Source organism: Myotis myotis, unplaced genomic scaffold (genome assembly GCF_014108235.1).
Source record: "Myotis myotis isolate mMyoMyo1 unplaced genomic scaffold, mMyoMyo1.p scaffold_m19_p_12, whole genome shotgun sequence".
In the NCBI taxonomy this organism is placed as follows: Eukaryota; Metazoa; Chordata; class Mammalia; order Chiroptera; family Vespertilionidae; genus Myotis; species Myotis myotis.
The window spans coordinates 60,500,353-60,514,770 of NW_023416316.1; the positions used below are offsets into that span (position 1 = coordinate 60,500,353).

Here is a 14,418-nt window from a genome sequence, read left to right on the forward strand (position 1 = left end):
GAACCATTATTGATAATAGGAGCTTAATGGTTTTTTTTTTAAATATTCTGACGACAACCCCTTTAGCACTTAGAAATATCTTTTTTTTGGAATTCTGGCTTTGGTTTTTATTTTTTAGTGATTTAAATCTGAATGAACAAAATTTGTGACAACATGATGACACGGAATATTATACTCTAAGTGAAATAAAGACAAATGCCATATGATTTCACGTCTGTGTGGACTCTAAAGAAAATGAACAAACAAGTAAAGCAGAAAAGGACTCATGGAAGCAGAGAACAAACTGATGGTTACTAGAGGGAGTGTGGGGTGGGGGATGGATGAAAATGGTGAAGGGACAAAATTCCAGCTATAAATAAATGTAGTTATTTAGACAGGACAGAGAGTACAGTCAATAATATGGTAATAAATGTGTATGGTGATAGGTGGTTACTAGCTTATTGTAGGGATCACATATTAAGGTATATAAATGTAGAACCACTATGGTGTTCATCTGAAACTAATATAATATTCTATGGCATCTATACTTCAATTATAAAAAGAGTTTTAATGAGCTGAGAAAATGCGAAAGTAACTGTTTATTGGCTTGCAAATAATTGTCATGTTCAGAAACCCAATGACTGAATAAATTCTGACTCCGTTTCTCTGTCTACAAAATAAATGTATATGAATCATCAGTAGTATTGATTGTTACGTTTATGTTTTTTAAAGTAAATGCATTTTCAGTAAAATATTGTAGAGTGAGTATGTTGGACAGTGAGTGACTGTACTCCTTTTCCCCGTGGCCTTTCCCTAGTGACGTTTCCGGCCACCAGATGAACCTTCTGCTGATGAAGTCCTTGGATGCCCTGGAGAACTGCTGCTTTGACCCCCGCCTTGAACACAAGTATGTCGATCCCATGTCCTCTCTAGCAGGTGCTTAGAGATTGGTTTTTTCTCTGCCATAAACTTTGAATTCTATGGTGAGATATTTCCAGGACCCGATCTTGAATTCCTTTGCAAAAAATTCTTAGTAATCACCAAAGATCTGTACTCAAAGCGTACCTGTTCTGGAAGCAGTGTTTCGGCAGTAGTTCGCCTCGGTACAGAGCAGCACGTGTCGTTGGGCTGTCGTTCAATTGCTAATACCTTAGCTCTGGCTTGTACATCTCCCATCAAGCATATATTTGGAGGCTTGTGTGCTTGATTTAATCTTTTTAAAGAAACTTCTTTAATTTGGACTAAAAGAATCTGAGACCCATGATTTAGATTCCCCCGTGAAATCCAATGGCTGAGGAATAAAAATGGAAACAAATACAGGTTACACCAGGGTTCCCCACCTCCTCAGTGTTTATAGATCCATTTTTGCCCCACAGACCTCATGATTTTTGTCCATGAAACTAATATTTTAAAATGTAATTCATTTTCTCATTGCCATTATGAAAGATAACAAAATGAAGAGGAATAATCAGAAAAGAATGTCTCGAAGACCAGCGTTAAACATACTCATTTAGTGAGACACTTAGTGTTTCCATTAGCCTCGTGACCTGGGGAGGGTTGGGGGCGGGGGGGGGGAGAATGTGGTTTCCTTAGGCTCCCCGGAGTATTGACATGTTGAGGACTACATTGTACCTTTTTGGGCGTAAGCATGTCTTACTTAGAACCTCAGGTTTAGATCCTCTGGGGTTTTTTATTACTTGGAAACTCAACAGTTTATAAGCACTAACCCCCAACTTATGAATTCATTTACTCTTTGCTATTATGGGCATTTGAATCAGGGTTTGCATTTCTGGCCTTTAGGAACTTATGATCTGAAATTACATTTATACCATCTAGCCTGTTTGTTCCAAGTAACAAAAGAGTAAATGGTAGAAGCAGCTTCACGCTTCAAGTATTCATCATGAGTAAACAAAATCAGATGTTCACGTAGTGGGTGGTCATGACAGGCCTTCTTTCAGACACAGGCTAAGGTTGGGTAAGAACCATTGATACCCACCCAGGTTAACGGATGGTATAGAGCCATGGAAAGTTGAGAGTTTTGAGGCTAAGCTGTGTATTAGTCGTGTTGCCTTTTATAATCAAGGGGTAAGCTGGGTTCTCTCTCTCTCTCTCTCTCTCTCTCTCTCTCTCTCTCTCTCTCTCTCCCTCCCTCCCTCCCTCCCTCCCTCCCTCCCTCCCTCTCTCCCTCCTTCCTTCTTTCTACCTTCCCCCTAAAGGTGTTCATCATAGCTGGGTGGAAATTTTATGATTAAGATGCTCCAAACTTTCAGCCAGTTGAAATTACCAAGAATGACTTTCAAGTATTATATTCATTACTTTCCAGAAAGGTTGTTTGAAAGTAAGGAGGACCATGGTGAGAGCGGAACTATCCACAGTGTGGCTCTTTACACGTGTAAGAACTAAATATGTCTAAGCATATTTAACTTTAAAATGAACTTTTTATCTTAATAAGATTCTTATTTCTTTACTCTTACTTCTTTCTTGATTCTTACCTTCTTAACTATTTTTTTTTAATTTGATTGAGCAACCGCATTTGGGAGAGGAAGGATGGGCCTAGATAGGGGCTGAACCTGCAGAGTCGGGTAGAACAGGGTCATCAGAAATTTCCTGTTCATTTAGGAAGATCTGGCTTGTCTTCAGGGCCCCAATTAGAAACTCAGGCCCTTCAAGGAACCCTCTCTTTATCCTCTCAAAGCTCCCGTTATTCCTCTCGTTAATGAAGTTTAGTATTTTGTCATGTCTAATGCTTTGTGGGTGGCAGTGCTTAGTATGTTGTTCCCTCTCAGGTTTGAGGTTTAATTGATACTTACTGAGTAGCCACAAATTGTTCGAGGCATTTTCACATCCCTTTCCCATGTAATTAAGCCTTGATTACACCCTAAATGTTGACACCAAAGTAGGAGTCAGCTTCATTTTGGTTTACTGATGAAGAAAGTGAGTCTCAAAGAGGAGCCTGGTTCAAGGTCACACAATGAGTGGCAGAGCTTGGAGAGAAACCCTAGGTTGTCTGACTTCAAAGTCATTTTCTTCTCTTAGATAGTACAACATGGAGAACATTTCAATCGAGAGAAATCTGGAATATTACTCACAACAAAAAAGAATGAAATCTTGCCATTTGCAACAACATGGATCGACCTAGAAGCATTATGCCAAGTGAAATACATCAGACAGAGAGAGAAATATGTGTATGATTTCACTTATATGTGGAATCTAAAAAACAAAACAAATGAATAAACAAAACAGAAACAGACCCATCGACATACAGAGCTAGCTGATGGTTGCCAAAGGGGAAGGGGAAGAGGATGAGGAAATAAAATAAATATTTTTTAAAATCAGAAAAAAAAAAGAAAGTAGGTTGACCCTTAATGTTCAGTGTTTATTCTTTTTCTCTGACATGCGGGTCTTGCTTGCCATTTAAAAAAAAAAAAATGTCTAGTCTCAGGCCTGAATGCCTGGCTCCTGGCATAAAGTATCCCTGTCTAATGAGATTGCAGAAGCCTGGGCAGTCCTCCCTCCAGTGAAATGGTGGGAGCGTTACCAGGAGGTAGTTCATGGATCCGGGAGCGTGCTACCTCAAGTGAGAGAATTCACCCAGAGCAAATTCATCACGCTTCCTGGATTTAATGGACATGTCCCTGCTGGGAGAACCAAGCACCTGGGCTGGTCTGTGTTTGTGGTCCCATAGCTTACATTTTGCTGCCATCTAGTGGTAATCATGGTGCCATTGCAGTGCTCACAGGCCCGGTCATGCTATCCACCTAAGCGTTGGGTAATTACTATTGAGCTTTCACAAATACAATATTTGTATAGCACTTTGTAAAGGGCAAAGTGCTATACGAATGTTAACTGTTATTAGAACTAATTATTAGATGGCCTAGTACCTAATCTGCAGGACAGCCTATGGCAAACTGAGGAATTGAAGATTCACCTCGGTAATTTTAGAAAATACGCAGCCTTATATCTCAGTTGATGTGGCAACACACATATGAGAATTGCATAGCTTTTAAGTCACAAAATTTCTTTTTGGTAGTGATATTTTAAAAAATATACTTGGATAAGACCTTCAAATAAGTAATGTCATAATAGGGCCTATAATTTTAAAACTCAAACTCTCTTTATCATTTGTTAGTATTCTTTTCTTATTTTAACCCTCACCCAAGGATATGTTTTCATTGGTTTTTAGAGAGAGAGTAAGGGAGACAGATAAATATCGATGTGAGAGAGAAACATTGATCGGTTGCCACCCATACATGCATGACCAGGATTGAACCTGCAGCCTATGTATGTGCCCTGACCGGAAATCAAACCACAACCTTCTGGTGTCGGGGACAACTCTCCAACCAGCCAAGCACCTGGCCAGGGCTGTTAGTATTCTCATACAAGACTCATGTTGGCAATTCCAAAACCTCAGTTTTATACCTAATTCTAGTATAGCTTGTTTTTATTTCATCTGTCTGATTTGGGGGTGTTTTGTTGTTTGTTAATCCTCACCTGAGAATATTTTCTTCCAGAAAGTGGAAGAGAAGGAGGGAGGGGGAGAGAGGGAGAGAGAAAAACACCGCTGTGAGAGCTACACATCAAGTAAGTGCCCCCGACCAGGAATTGAACCCAAGACCCTTCGGTCAGGCCAACACTCTAACCACTGAGCACACCAGCCAGGGCATCTGTCGGAGACACCAACACTTAACTCCTTTCTGTTTCCAATTATCAGAAAGATGTGAAAGCCACCTCTGCCCGTTGTTCTCGGCTTAGAGCTGGCAGACTTCTCAAAGGGAAGCTAGGGGGAGATCAAGTGTAGGTAGAAATGCTAAACTAAGCACTTGGTGAATCTTAATGCACCAAGGACAAAAAATAAACACATTAAAATATAGAATCTTAATTCACCAAGGACAAAAAATAAACACATTAAAATATAGAATCTTAATTCACCAAGGACAAAAAAAATAAACACATTGAAATATAGAAGATTTGGAAATCAGAAGGAAACATCAGGAATAAAGGTTTAGAACTACCTTCCTGGTGCATGCTGGAAAAATGAGAAGAAGCAGAAGGAAACAATTTAGCAGGTCAGTGGGTGCCCATACTCTAACGTATTTACATTGGCACGTGTATACATAGGTAGATTATGTATTCCTGTGTTACAACAGTTAAATAATTACCACTGGAGCAATGAATAGAATCGTTCATGAGTGGTAACCTTGCCTAAGACTAATTATGCTGTGATAATATTTAGGTAAATGTGAACTGAAAGCGGGGTCTCTTTCTTCTGAGCCTTTGTGCCCATATGCCTGGGGATGGTAAAGGAGGAGCCTCCATCCAGGGGAGAAGGATTTTTCTGCGCCCAAAATAGCCCCAAAAGCAAGATTTGGTAACCATCTATTTATTGAAAAGGATGAACCCCAGTACTCAAGTGAGCTTTGGGAAGAACCCTTTTTCACGTGAACCTGATGCCCCTTTTTCTTAAATTGGTCTGGCAGGAAGTAGAAATCAAGGTTTCTTGCTTGAATCTTGGATGGTATACTCCGTGAATTTTACAACTCATAAATTTTGCCTCCCACTAAACAAAGGAACCAAGTCTTGGTTTTCTTTTGTTGTTCTTTTCCTTTGGGTAGCTCTTCTCCACTTCAGACGCCCTTGAAACTCTGCATTTGCTCCCTTTCTAGTGTTCAGTGGGTCTGAGTTGGATGCCTGTCCCCACCCAGCAGTGTGCTGGGTGCACAGACATGGTGGTGAGGAAAAAACAGAAAAGGCGCCCACCCGCATGGCATGGAGCGTAGCGTGCAGGCTGGCGAATGAGGTGCATGGTAATTAAACAGTCCCCCAAATAATCCTCATTGTGATGAGGATTTATAATTAAAATGGTCTGAAGTAAATTAGTACAGGGTGCGATGGGAGAATAGGAAAGAGATTCCCTGCTGGGCCAGCGAAGGTGTCCCTGAGGAAGTCACATTTGAAATCTTAAGCAGAAGTAGCAATTACATAGCCAAAGAGGGAATAAAAGTCAGAATTTCCAAAGTGTTAATCACATTGTGTCTAGCTATATCTTTGGGATAATCCTATCCAAATTGTATATGCATCCGTATAGAAAGATAGCCAGGCCCAGCCGGTGTGGCTCTAGTGGCTGAGCGTCGACCTATGAACCAGAAGGTCACGGTTCGATCCCCAGTCAGGGCACATGCCCGGGTTGCGGGCTCGATACACAGTGCGGGGCGTGCAGGAAGCAGCTGATCAGTGATTCTCATCATTGGTGTTTCTATCTTTCTCTCCCTCTCCCTTTCTGAAATCAATAAAAAAAATTTTTATAAAGAGAGATAGCCAGAAAAACTTCCCTTAGATTCTAACTGAGAAGAGACGTGAATCCGTACTGATGGGAGCAGCCCCTCCTTCGGAAGCCTGCTCTGTCCCGACAGCAGGCGGCTCGGGCTCCGTGCCGAGGTGGCGGGTTGGAAGTGCTTGATGCTGTTAACTTCATGTTAGCATGTTTGCTGCACCGGCATCTCCGCCTGGCTCATGATGGGTGACCCTGCAGTCGCTTCTTCACAAAGGACTTTCTAACGCCAGGCTGTTAGGCAGTGGAACCTAGAAACACCCACTTGAGCCATGTTGCCTTCATGGCATCGTGCAGGGCACCAAGAGGTGCTGGGGGAAATAACTAGCACGTTCATGAAAGGATGCGAAGGTCCTTGAGGCCAGCCAAGGAGAGAGAGCCAGGTACGAGCCAAATGACACAGGACACAAGCGCGGAAACGGGTGGTTGGAGAAGTGCCCTGGATTCTGCCTCCCCAGCAGCCGCCCTGGGGAGAGGCGAGCCAGACCCGAGCCAGGGCAGTTGCTGGAAAACTCCGCCTCCCCTCAATTTGAAAAACAGCAACAAAGACAAAACCTTTTCGTACAAAGTAAGAAATGACCTCACAGCTGCATTCTCTTATCATACTAGCGAGACGTTCTGGGAAAAGGATTCGTTTCTTTAAATGGGTCTGTATTCTTTCAGGAGAATAGCCCAGGGTCCCGATTGAATTGTCACTCGGGGTAACTTTTGACAAGCCTGTCCTCTCCCTTTTCTCCCCTGACCCGGTGGTACCCTGAGAGATCAGCGGGGAGGAGAGGATTGAGGTCATTGTGCACAGGCGAATACAGGTCCTCCGAGAAAGAAATTCCACTTGCTGAAGTTGACTAGGAAGCACGAAGCAGGACCTGGGAACCAGGCCTGGCACTGCTCCGTCCTGCTGTTAGTGAGACCTCCTCGGCTCAAATCCTTACGTGTCGTCTTTTCTCTCCTTATGCGGTTCATCACAGCGCACGCAACATGGGGGTGGGGTGGGGGTACCACAGCTCTTCTCAGTGCCGCGATAGGGCTGGCTTGACTGCTGTTTACGCCTCCTCCTCCCCTCGTCATGGAATGTTGAGTCCAGCTGTTTCGTGATTTTACCTGTCTGTTTTTCTCCAGTGGGTACACAGCACTAGCATGGGCCACAAGCACCTGTTTTGTGGTAAAGGTTACCCTTCTTTTAAAATTTTGTTTTATTGCTTAAAATATTACAAAGAGAAGTACATATGTCTCCTTCCCCGCCCCCCCTTGACATTCCCCCGGCCTCCCCTACCCCCCAGTGCCTTGTGTCCATTGGTTATGCTTATATGCATGCGTACAAGTCCTTTGGTTGATCTCTTACCCTCCCCCGCAAACCTCCCCGGCCTTCCCACTGTAATTTGACCGTCTGTTCGATGCTGTTCTGCCTCTGTATCTATTTTTGTTCATCAGTTTATAATGGTCTTTATTATCCATAAATGAGTGAGATCATGTGGTATTTTTCCTTCATTAACTGGCTTATTTCACTTAGCATAATGCTCTCCAGTTTCATCCATGCTGTTGCAAATGGTAAGAGTTCCTTCCTTTTTAGAGCAGCATAGTATTCAATCGTGTAGATGTACCACAGTTTTCTAATCCACTCATCTGCTGATGGGCACTTAGGCTGTTTCCAAATCTTCACTATGGTAAATTGTGTGCTATGAACATAGGGGTGCATATATCTTTTCTGATTGGTGTTTCTGGTTTCTTGGGCTATATTCCTAGAAGTGGGATCACTGGGTCAAATGGGAGTTCCATTTTTTACTTTTTGAGGAAACTCCATACTGTCTTCCATAGTGGCTGCACCAGTCTGCATTCCCACCAGCAGTGCACGTGTTCCTTTTTCTCTGCATCCTCTCCAGCACTTGTCGTTTGTTGATTTGTTGATGATAGCCATTCTGACAGGTGTGAGATGGTACCTCATTGTTGTTTTGTAAAGGTTGCCTTTGAGGAGGGAGGGTGTGTACTTGTGGTGTTTTGTGGGACAGGCTTACAGAGCAGGCAGCAGAATTCGAATCCAACCCTCTCACCCAAGCCTGTGGAGCACTGGAAACTCCTGGTAAAGGTGAAGCGCAGACTTCTGTGATTTTTAACACCTCGTCTTTTTGGCCTCCAAGCACGGGCTGTATCCTGGGAGTTGGACTGGTTCTGTCCCTCATGAGCCACAGCAGCCAAACGGAGTCACGCGTCCACGTGGCCGCGTCGCTGCGGAAGCTGTCGGCGTATCTCGATGACAGCGGGAGCCAGAGCAGGACCTTCCAGGAGGTACGAGGCGTGGTCCCGGTTTCCTTCCCTTTTCAGGCTTTTGCTTCATGTTGCTGCTTATTTTCTGCTTCTCACATTTTGGTGACCCTGGAATTAAATTCTTCCTCACCCTCAAGTGGGATAAGGAGAAAATCCGAGAGGCAAGCCACCTATAATAGATCATAAGGGTTTCAAATTGTGCAGCTGTTTAAATCAACTTGGACTTAAATGTGGCAAGTAAGATAAGAGCCTGGACTGAATACGGACGCCCGAGTCAGCAGCACGAGCAGGCACTTTCTAAGAAGCGCTGTGGTTTCTGGAGGGGTTAAATGGAGAGGGGTAGAATCAGGCCCAAGCCCATGTCACTTTAAAAAAAAACGGCCAGGAAATAGCTTAAGGAACTGCAGATCGAAAAGGCGTTTGCTTTTTTAAATGTCAGCCAGCATGAGAATCACTGAAGAGGTTCCCGTCACCACATTAAATGAAGAGCTTTTTCTGTTGTGGTGCAGAAACATGCCGACTTGCAGGTCATGTGAGTGGCCTGTGAGTGTCGGCCTCGGTGTGGGAGTCTGTCCTGCGCAGGTGAGGCCGGCCCCGTGCTCCGAGCCCGAAGGAGCCGGAGACGACCTCTCGGCCTGGCCAGACTCTCCCTCCCGTTGGAGCAGGAGCTATTGAGCATAAAGGCCGCTGTGTCCCTGCGCGGCCCCTCCTCTCAGGCCGTGGGGCTGGTTGAGTCGGTGGATTTCTGAGGCACAGAGGGCTGAAGTTTTGTTCTAAGACAGCGGTTCTCAACCTGTGGGTCGCGACCCCTTTGGCGGTGGACCGACCCTTTCACAGGGGCCGCCTAAGACCATCCTGCATATCAGATATTTACATTACGATTCATAACAGTAGCAGCATGACAGTTATGAAGTAGCAACGAAAATAATTTTATGGTTGGGTCACAACATGAGGAACTGTATTTAAAGGGCCAGAAGGTTGAGAACCACTGTCTAAGACAGTGATGGCGAACCTATGACACGCGTGTCAGAGGTGACACGTGAACTCATTTTTTTGGTTGATTTTTCTTTGTTAAATGGCATTTAAATATATAAAATAAATATCAAAAATATAAGTCTTTGTTTTACTATGGTTGCAAATATCAAAAAATTTCTATATGTGACACGGCACCAGAGTTAAGTTAGGGTTTTTCAAAATGCTGACACGCCGAGCTCAAAAGGTTCGCCATCACTGGTGTAAGACAGGCCCTATTGCCCCTTTCAAAGCAGAGCATGATTCAAAAGGACATATTTTTTTAAGCAAAAGGAGAAAAGAAAATTTTGCCGCCAAGGAGCACTTTGGCTAACAAACGGAAGCAAAGTTTTCCTAATTGAGGCATTTGAGCACTTGATGTTTTGATGTGTGAGGCCTTGGACACATGCTTTGGTTTTTTTCTCCCCTCTCATGTTTTATTATTCAATTTCTACCTTAGAAACCACTTATTCTTTTCCAGCTAAATAAACCAGGCTTGGGAGATGCACATTTCCACTTTGGTTTGAGTATCTTTGTAAGGGAGGGTTTCCTCATGAAAATGCAAGATAACAGGGAGGGGGTGATTAACTATGATTTGCAAAAATTGAGGCTCAAACGCATTGTTTGACTTGCCTGGCGTTACTTAGCCAATAAATGATCAATTTGGAATATACACCTGAGTATTCCATCTCTACTCCCAGCATTTTTATTTGTAATCTGTTCATGTATTCATTTACTTATTATATTATCCTACAGTGCTAGGAAGTAGGGAGTATTATCTCTATTTTACACAATTTATCTGACTCTAAAGCCCTCGGTTGTGGTCCATTCTGCTCCACTTCTGCTACTGGGGAATCTTAATGTAGCCTCGTCTCTATCCCTCCGCTGCTTGGCCTTGGATCAGACCTGTGGCGATTAGTAACGTCCTTTGTGATGAAGACCGGCTTCTACCGCATATAGATGGTGTGTCCTGAATTGGTGAGGGAGCCTTTTGGTTTTGAATCTCGCTCCTGTCACTTGCTAGCTCTGTGTAGTTGAGCCTCAACGTCTTTATCTATAGAGTAGGAATAATGACGCCCACCTCATAACATCGTTAGGAAATAGAAGTGAGGCAGCGAAGCAGTGCCCGTCTGTGGGAGGCGTACTTAAATCCATTCCTTACTGGGGAGAAGTTTGACCGAATATTTGTGTCAATTAAACCTGTTCTTTTCCCTCGTGAAGAAACATTGTCCTGCTGTCTCTTCTCCCAGGTCCTGGCCTACACCCTCAGCTGCGTGTGCACAGCGGCGTTCAGTGCCGGCATCATCGAGGCTGCGGAGGCCGAGGACACGATGAGCAAGCTCCGCCTGTTGGCAGAGAGCAACCAGCAGGTGGGAAGGCGCCCCGGTTCCGTCCCTCTGTGGGTCTCAGGCTGCTGCTCGGCCCTGATCTTGACTTCCTCTGATTAGAGGATAGTGGGATGTTTTTCATGCCCAGAACTGAGGAGCTTCTAACTATTCTCCCGTCTCACAGCTACAGCCAACAATCACAGGGGCCTTTTTCTCTCATTCCTTATGTCCTCTGGTAGACTTTTTTTTTTTAATTGGTTGGAGAGAGTACATAGCCTTTTCAAAATGAATACATAGAGGGCTCTGATAAGGTCAAACCTTAGCAAATACAAGGCAAAGAATATAGACTAAATAGGTATAGGAAAGATTAAATGCCTGTAAATTAAATTAAATACCCTTAAATGTTTCCTCTAAAATATTATTCAGCCTTAAAAAGGAAGGAAATCCTATGCTACAACAGGGATGAATCTTGAGGACCTCATGCTAAGTGAAATACGCAACCACAAAAAGACACATACTGTATGATGCTACTTATATGAGGCACCTAGAGTCGTCACATTCATAGAAATAGAAGATAGAATGGTGGTCGCCAGGGGGAGGGGGAGAGGGAGTTCTTGTTTAATGGGTATAGAGTTTCAGTTTTGCAAAATAAAAAGAGTTCTGGAGATGGATGGTAGTCATTGGTTACACAATAATGTGAGGGTACCCAATACCACCGAATTGCATAGTTAAAAATGATTAAGATGGTAAATTTTATGTTATATGTATTTTACCACAACTTTAAGAATTGAAGGGGAAAAGCTCTGTCTGATTACACATGCTTTAGAATCTTCTCATTGCTGGTGGTAGTGTTTTTTTGTTTTTTAAGGTTTCTCTCAAGTCTCAGTATTGGCCATAGTGGGTTATTTCAGGATTCACTGGTTTTAAATGTATATTGTTTGGTATTGTTACTACTTTATGATTATTTGCCTGCTCATGTTCAGTAGGGTTTGCAACATCAAAATGTAGACGTTTACATACGCAGTGCTCATTATGAGACATTTTCCCCTCTTGTTTGGGAGTTGACAGCTTGTGCGATCTACTTGGGTATTTTCACTCGAGCCCCTTCTGAAATGTGGATCATTTGAGCCACGTTGCTCAATAGTGCGGTGTTATTTCCCTCAAATAAACCACTCACTGCAGCTGACTCCCTTGCAATTAGACTGTAGCTTCTGTTGCAAACCAAAGTCTAGATTTTTTAAATCTGCCGCTCCCTGATTTTCAGATGCCTAAAGAACTTGGGGGGGGGGGGAGCCCCAGGAAGTGCTTGTGCTGCGATATGTAAACATTCTTCCCTTCCCTTACCCCTTGTTTCTGTTTGTTTGTAACAGACTTCAGGTTTTGCCTTGGCGTTAGGCAACATAGTTCATGGTTTGTCTGTGTGTGGACATGGAAAAGCCGAAGACTTGGGCAGCAAGCTGCTCCCTGCCTGGATCAGGATTGTCCTAGCAGAGGTAGAGGTCGCCGCCTGCATGGTATTTTAGTTTTGTATAAAGGAAAAGGGCTGCTTAATTGGACCATTTGTAGGTCACTGCTCAGGTATATCGCTTAACAATAGAAGAATGGGTGATTTCAAATGAAAGGGAAGCGTGTGCTTTCAACCCTTATACATGATACGTCCTGTCAACTATGATAGTTTTTTTAAAACTGGTTATTTGGCCAATGTTTTAATTTTAAACAACATTGTGGTTTTTAAAAAATAAAAAAACAACAAGAAGCCACTTATGATCTAACAACTTCAGCCTGTAGCTTTATTCAAGTCTGAGGCCATTTTTGGTTCAGTGATACAGGTTATGTTGACCCTACCCATTTTGACCATTAATTTCTCTATGATATAATAAGTTTTCTAGAATTGAAACCCAAGGACTGTTTCCCTCATGACATATTCTTTGTTTTCAGGGCTCTCCCACAATGCTTTGCTTGGCAGCTCTCCATGGCATGGTGGCCTTGGTAGGCTCGGAAGGGGATGTAATGCAGGTAAAAAGAAAGAAAGAAATCTGAATGTGTACCTAGCCACAGCAAGAGCAGAATACCTAGCATCTCAGTATGCTGAGGACAGAAGAGTATATGCTTATCGTAATGGTTACACTGGGCTTTGCAGTGACTTTAATGTATGGAAAATTGTTCTTTAAAAAAAAAGGGGGGGGTTATTGATGAGAGAGAGAGGAAGGGAAAGGGAGACAGAGAGAAACATCATTCGGCTGCCGCCTGCACCCCCTACTGGGGATCGAGCTCAAAACCTGGGCATGTGCCCCAACTGGGAATTGAACTGGTGACCTCTTGGTGCTTGGGAGGCCACTCAACTAACTTAGCGGCCAGGGCAGAAGATTGTTCTTTGCTGAGAATTCTTTGTATAGAGATTTTTTTTCCCTTTTATTTGATTTGTAGGAATTAAACCTAGTCAACTTAATGTACTTGCTACAAAGTTCCCTACCTGAGAAAAGTTAATGAATCGTAAGAAATTACAGAAATCATTTATAAGAAACTCCATTGTACATCTGTAATGTTTAAGTTAGTATCTAAGTACTTTTTTGTTTTTTTCACTCTACAATGTTTTCCAGCCCTGCGGCGTGGCTCAGTGGTTGAGCATTGACCAGAAGGTCACAGTTCCGTTCCCAGTCAGGGCACATGCCCTGGTTGTGGGCTCGATCCCTGGTGTGGGGCGTGCAGGAGGCAGCTGTTCGATGATTCTCTCTCATCATTGATGTTTCTACCCCTCTCCCTCTCCCTTCCTCTCTGAAATCAATAAAAATATTTCTTAAAAAATGATAAAATGTTTTCCATAGTGGACACATAGATGCGTAAGTTTGTAAGTAATTCCAAGGACCTCCTTTGTTTATACAGTTCAGGAGTATTAGGTGGCTGCTGCGTGCCATGCTGAACGGGTGCTAGGAAATCGGTGATAAATAAAGCCTGGCCCCTGCTCTCCAGGACTCACTGTGGAGTCCCACTTTGAAAGACAAGGACATAGTGATAAATGACTGCGTAGTGTAGAAGATGGTCGCTCATCACTGGGAATGTCATACTTTTTCGGGGATGTTGGAGTGAATTTTTTTTCTTTCAGCTGAAGTCAGAAGCCATCCAGACCTCTCAGTTTCAAGCCAGACTCAATGAAGTCATTCGAACCTTAACACAGGTGAGAGGAGGAAGGTAAAGCCCTTCAGTGTCCCCCTTTTGTCTTTTTTCTCTTTCATGATACAAACTGTTTTACTTAGAAAATGAGGAAAGCTGTTTACTGATGGTGAGTTTCAGGGCATTTGAAAATGGTCTGTGGCCCTGCATTTGCTGACATACGTGCACTCTTCTGGAAAAAAAGAAAGCTGGCGTTTTGAGTTAAGTTGGCATTAGTTTCCCATAAAAATCAAAACCTGACCCTGCGAGGAGAAGGGCACGGTGATCAGAAGGCAGGCAGATGTCTGAGTAGCTAGTCGAGGCACCCGTTCCCATGTCACTGAGACAGGATGTGGGTAA

The 14,418-nt window shown here is 43.3% G+C and overlaps 1 protein-coding gene across 2 annotated transcripts in view; it reads left to right on the top strand.

Moving 5' to 3' along the window:
• The window catches only part of FOCAD (focadhesin), a 274,973-nt gene that overhangs the window by 223,413 nt on the left and 37,142 nt on the right, over positions 1 to 14,418 (top strand). For both annotated transcript variants that reach the window (XM_036331270.1, XM_036331271.1), the window contains 6 exons: positions 797 to 886; positions 8,443 to 8,590; positions 10,831 to 10,950; positions 12,279 to 12,401; positions 12,847 to 12,924; positions 14,012 to 14,083. In XM_036331270.1, the coding sequence (XP_036187163.1) occupies positions 797 to 886; positions 8,443 to 8,590; positions 10,831 to 10,950; positions 12,279 to 12,401; positions 12,847 to 12,924; positions 14,012 to 14,083 (631 nt within the window). The remainder of the gene's footprint in view (positions 1 to 796; positions 887 to 8,442; positions 8,591 to 10,830; positions 10,951 to 12,278; positions 12,402 to 12,846; positions 12,925 to 14,011; positions 14,084 to 14,418) is intronic.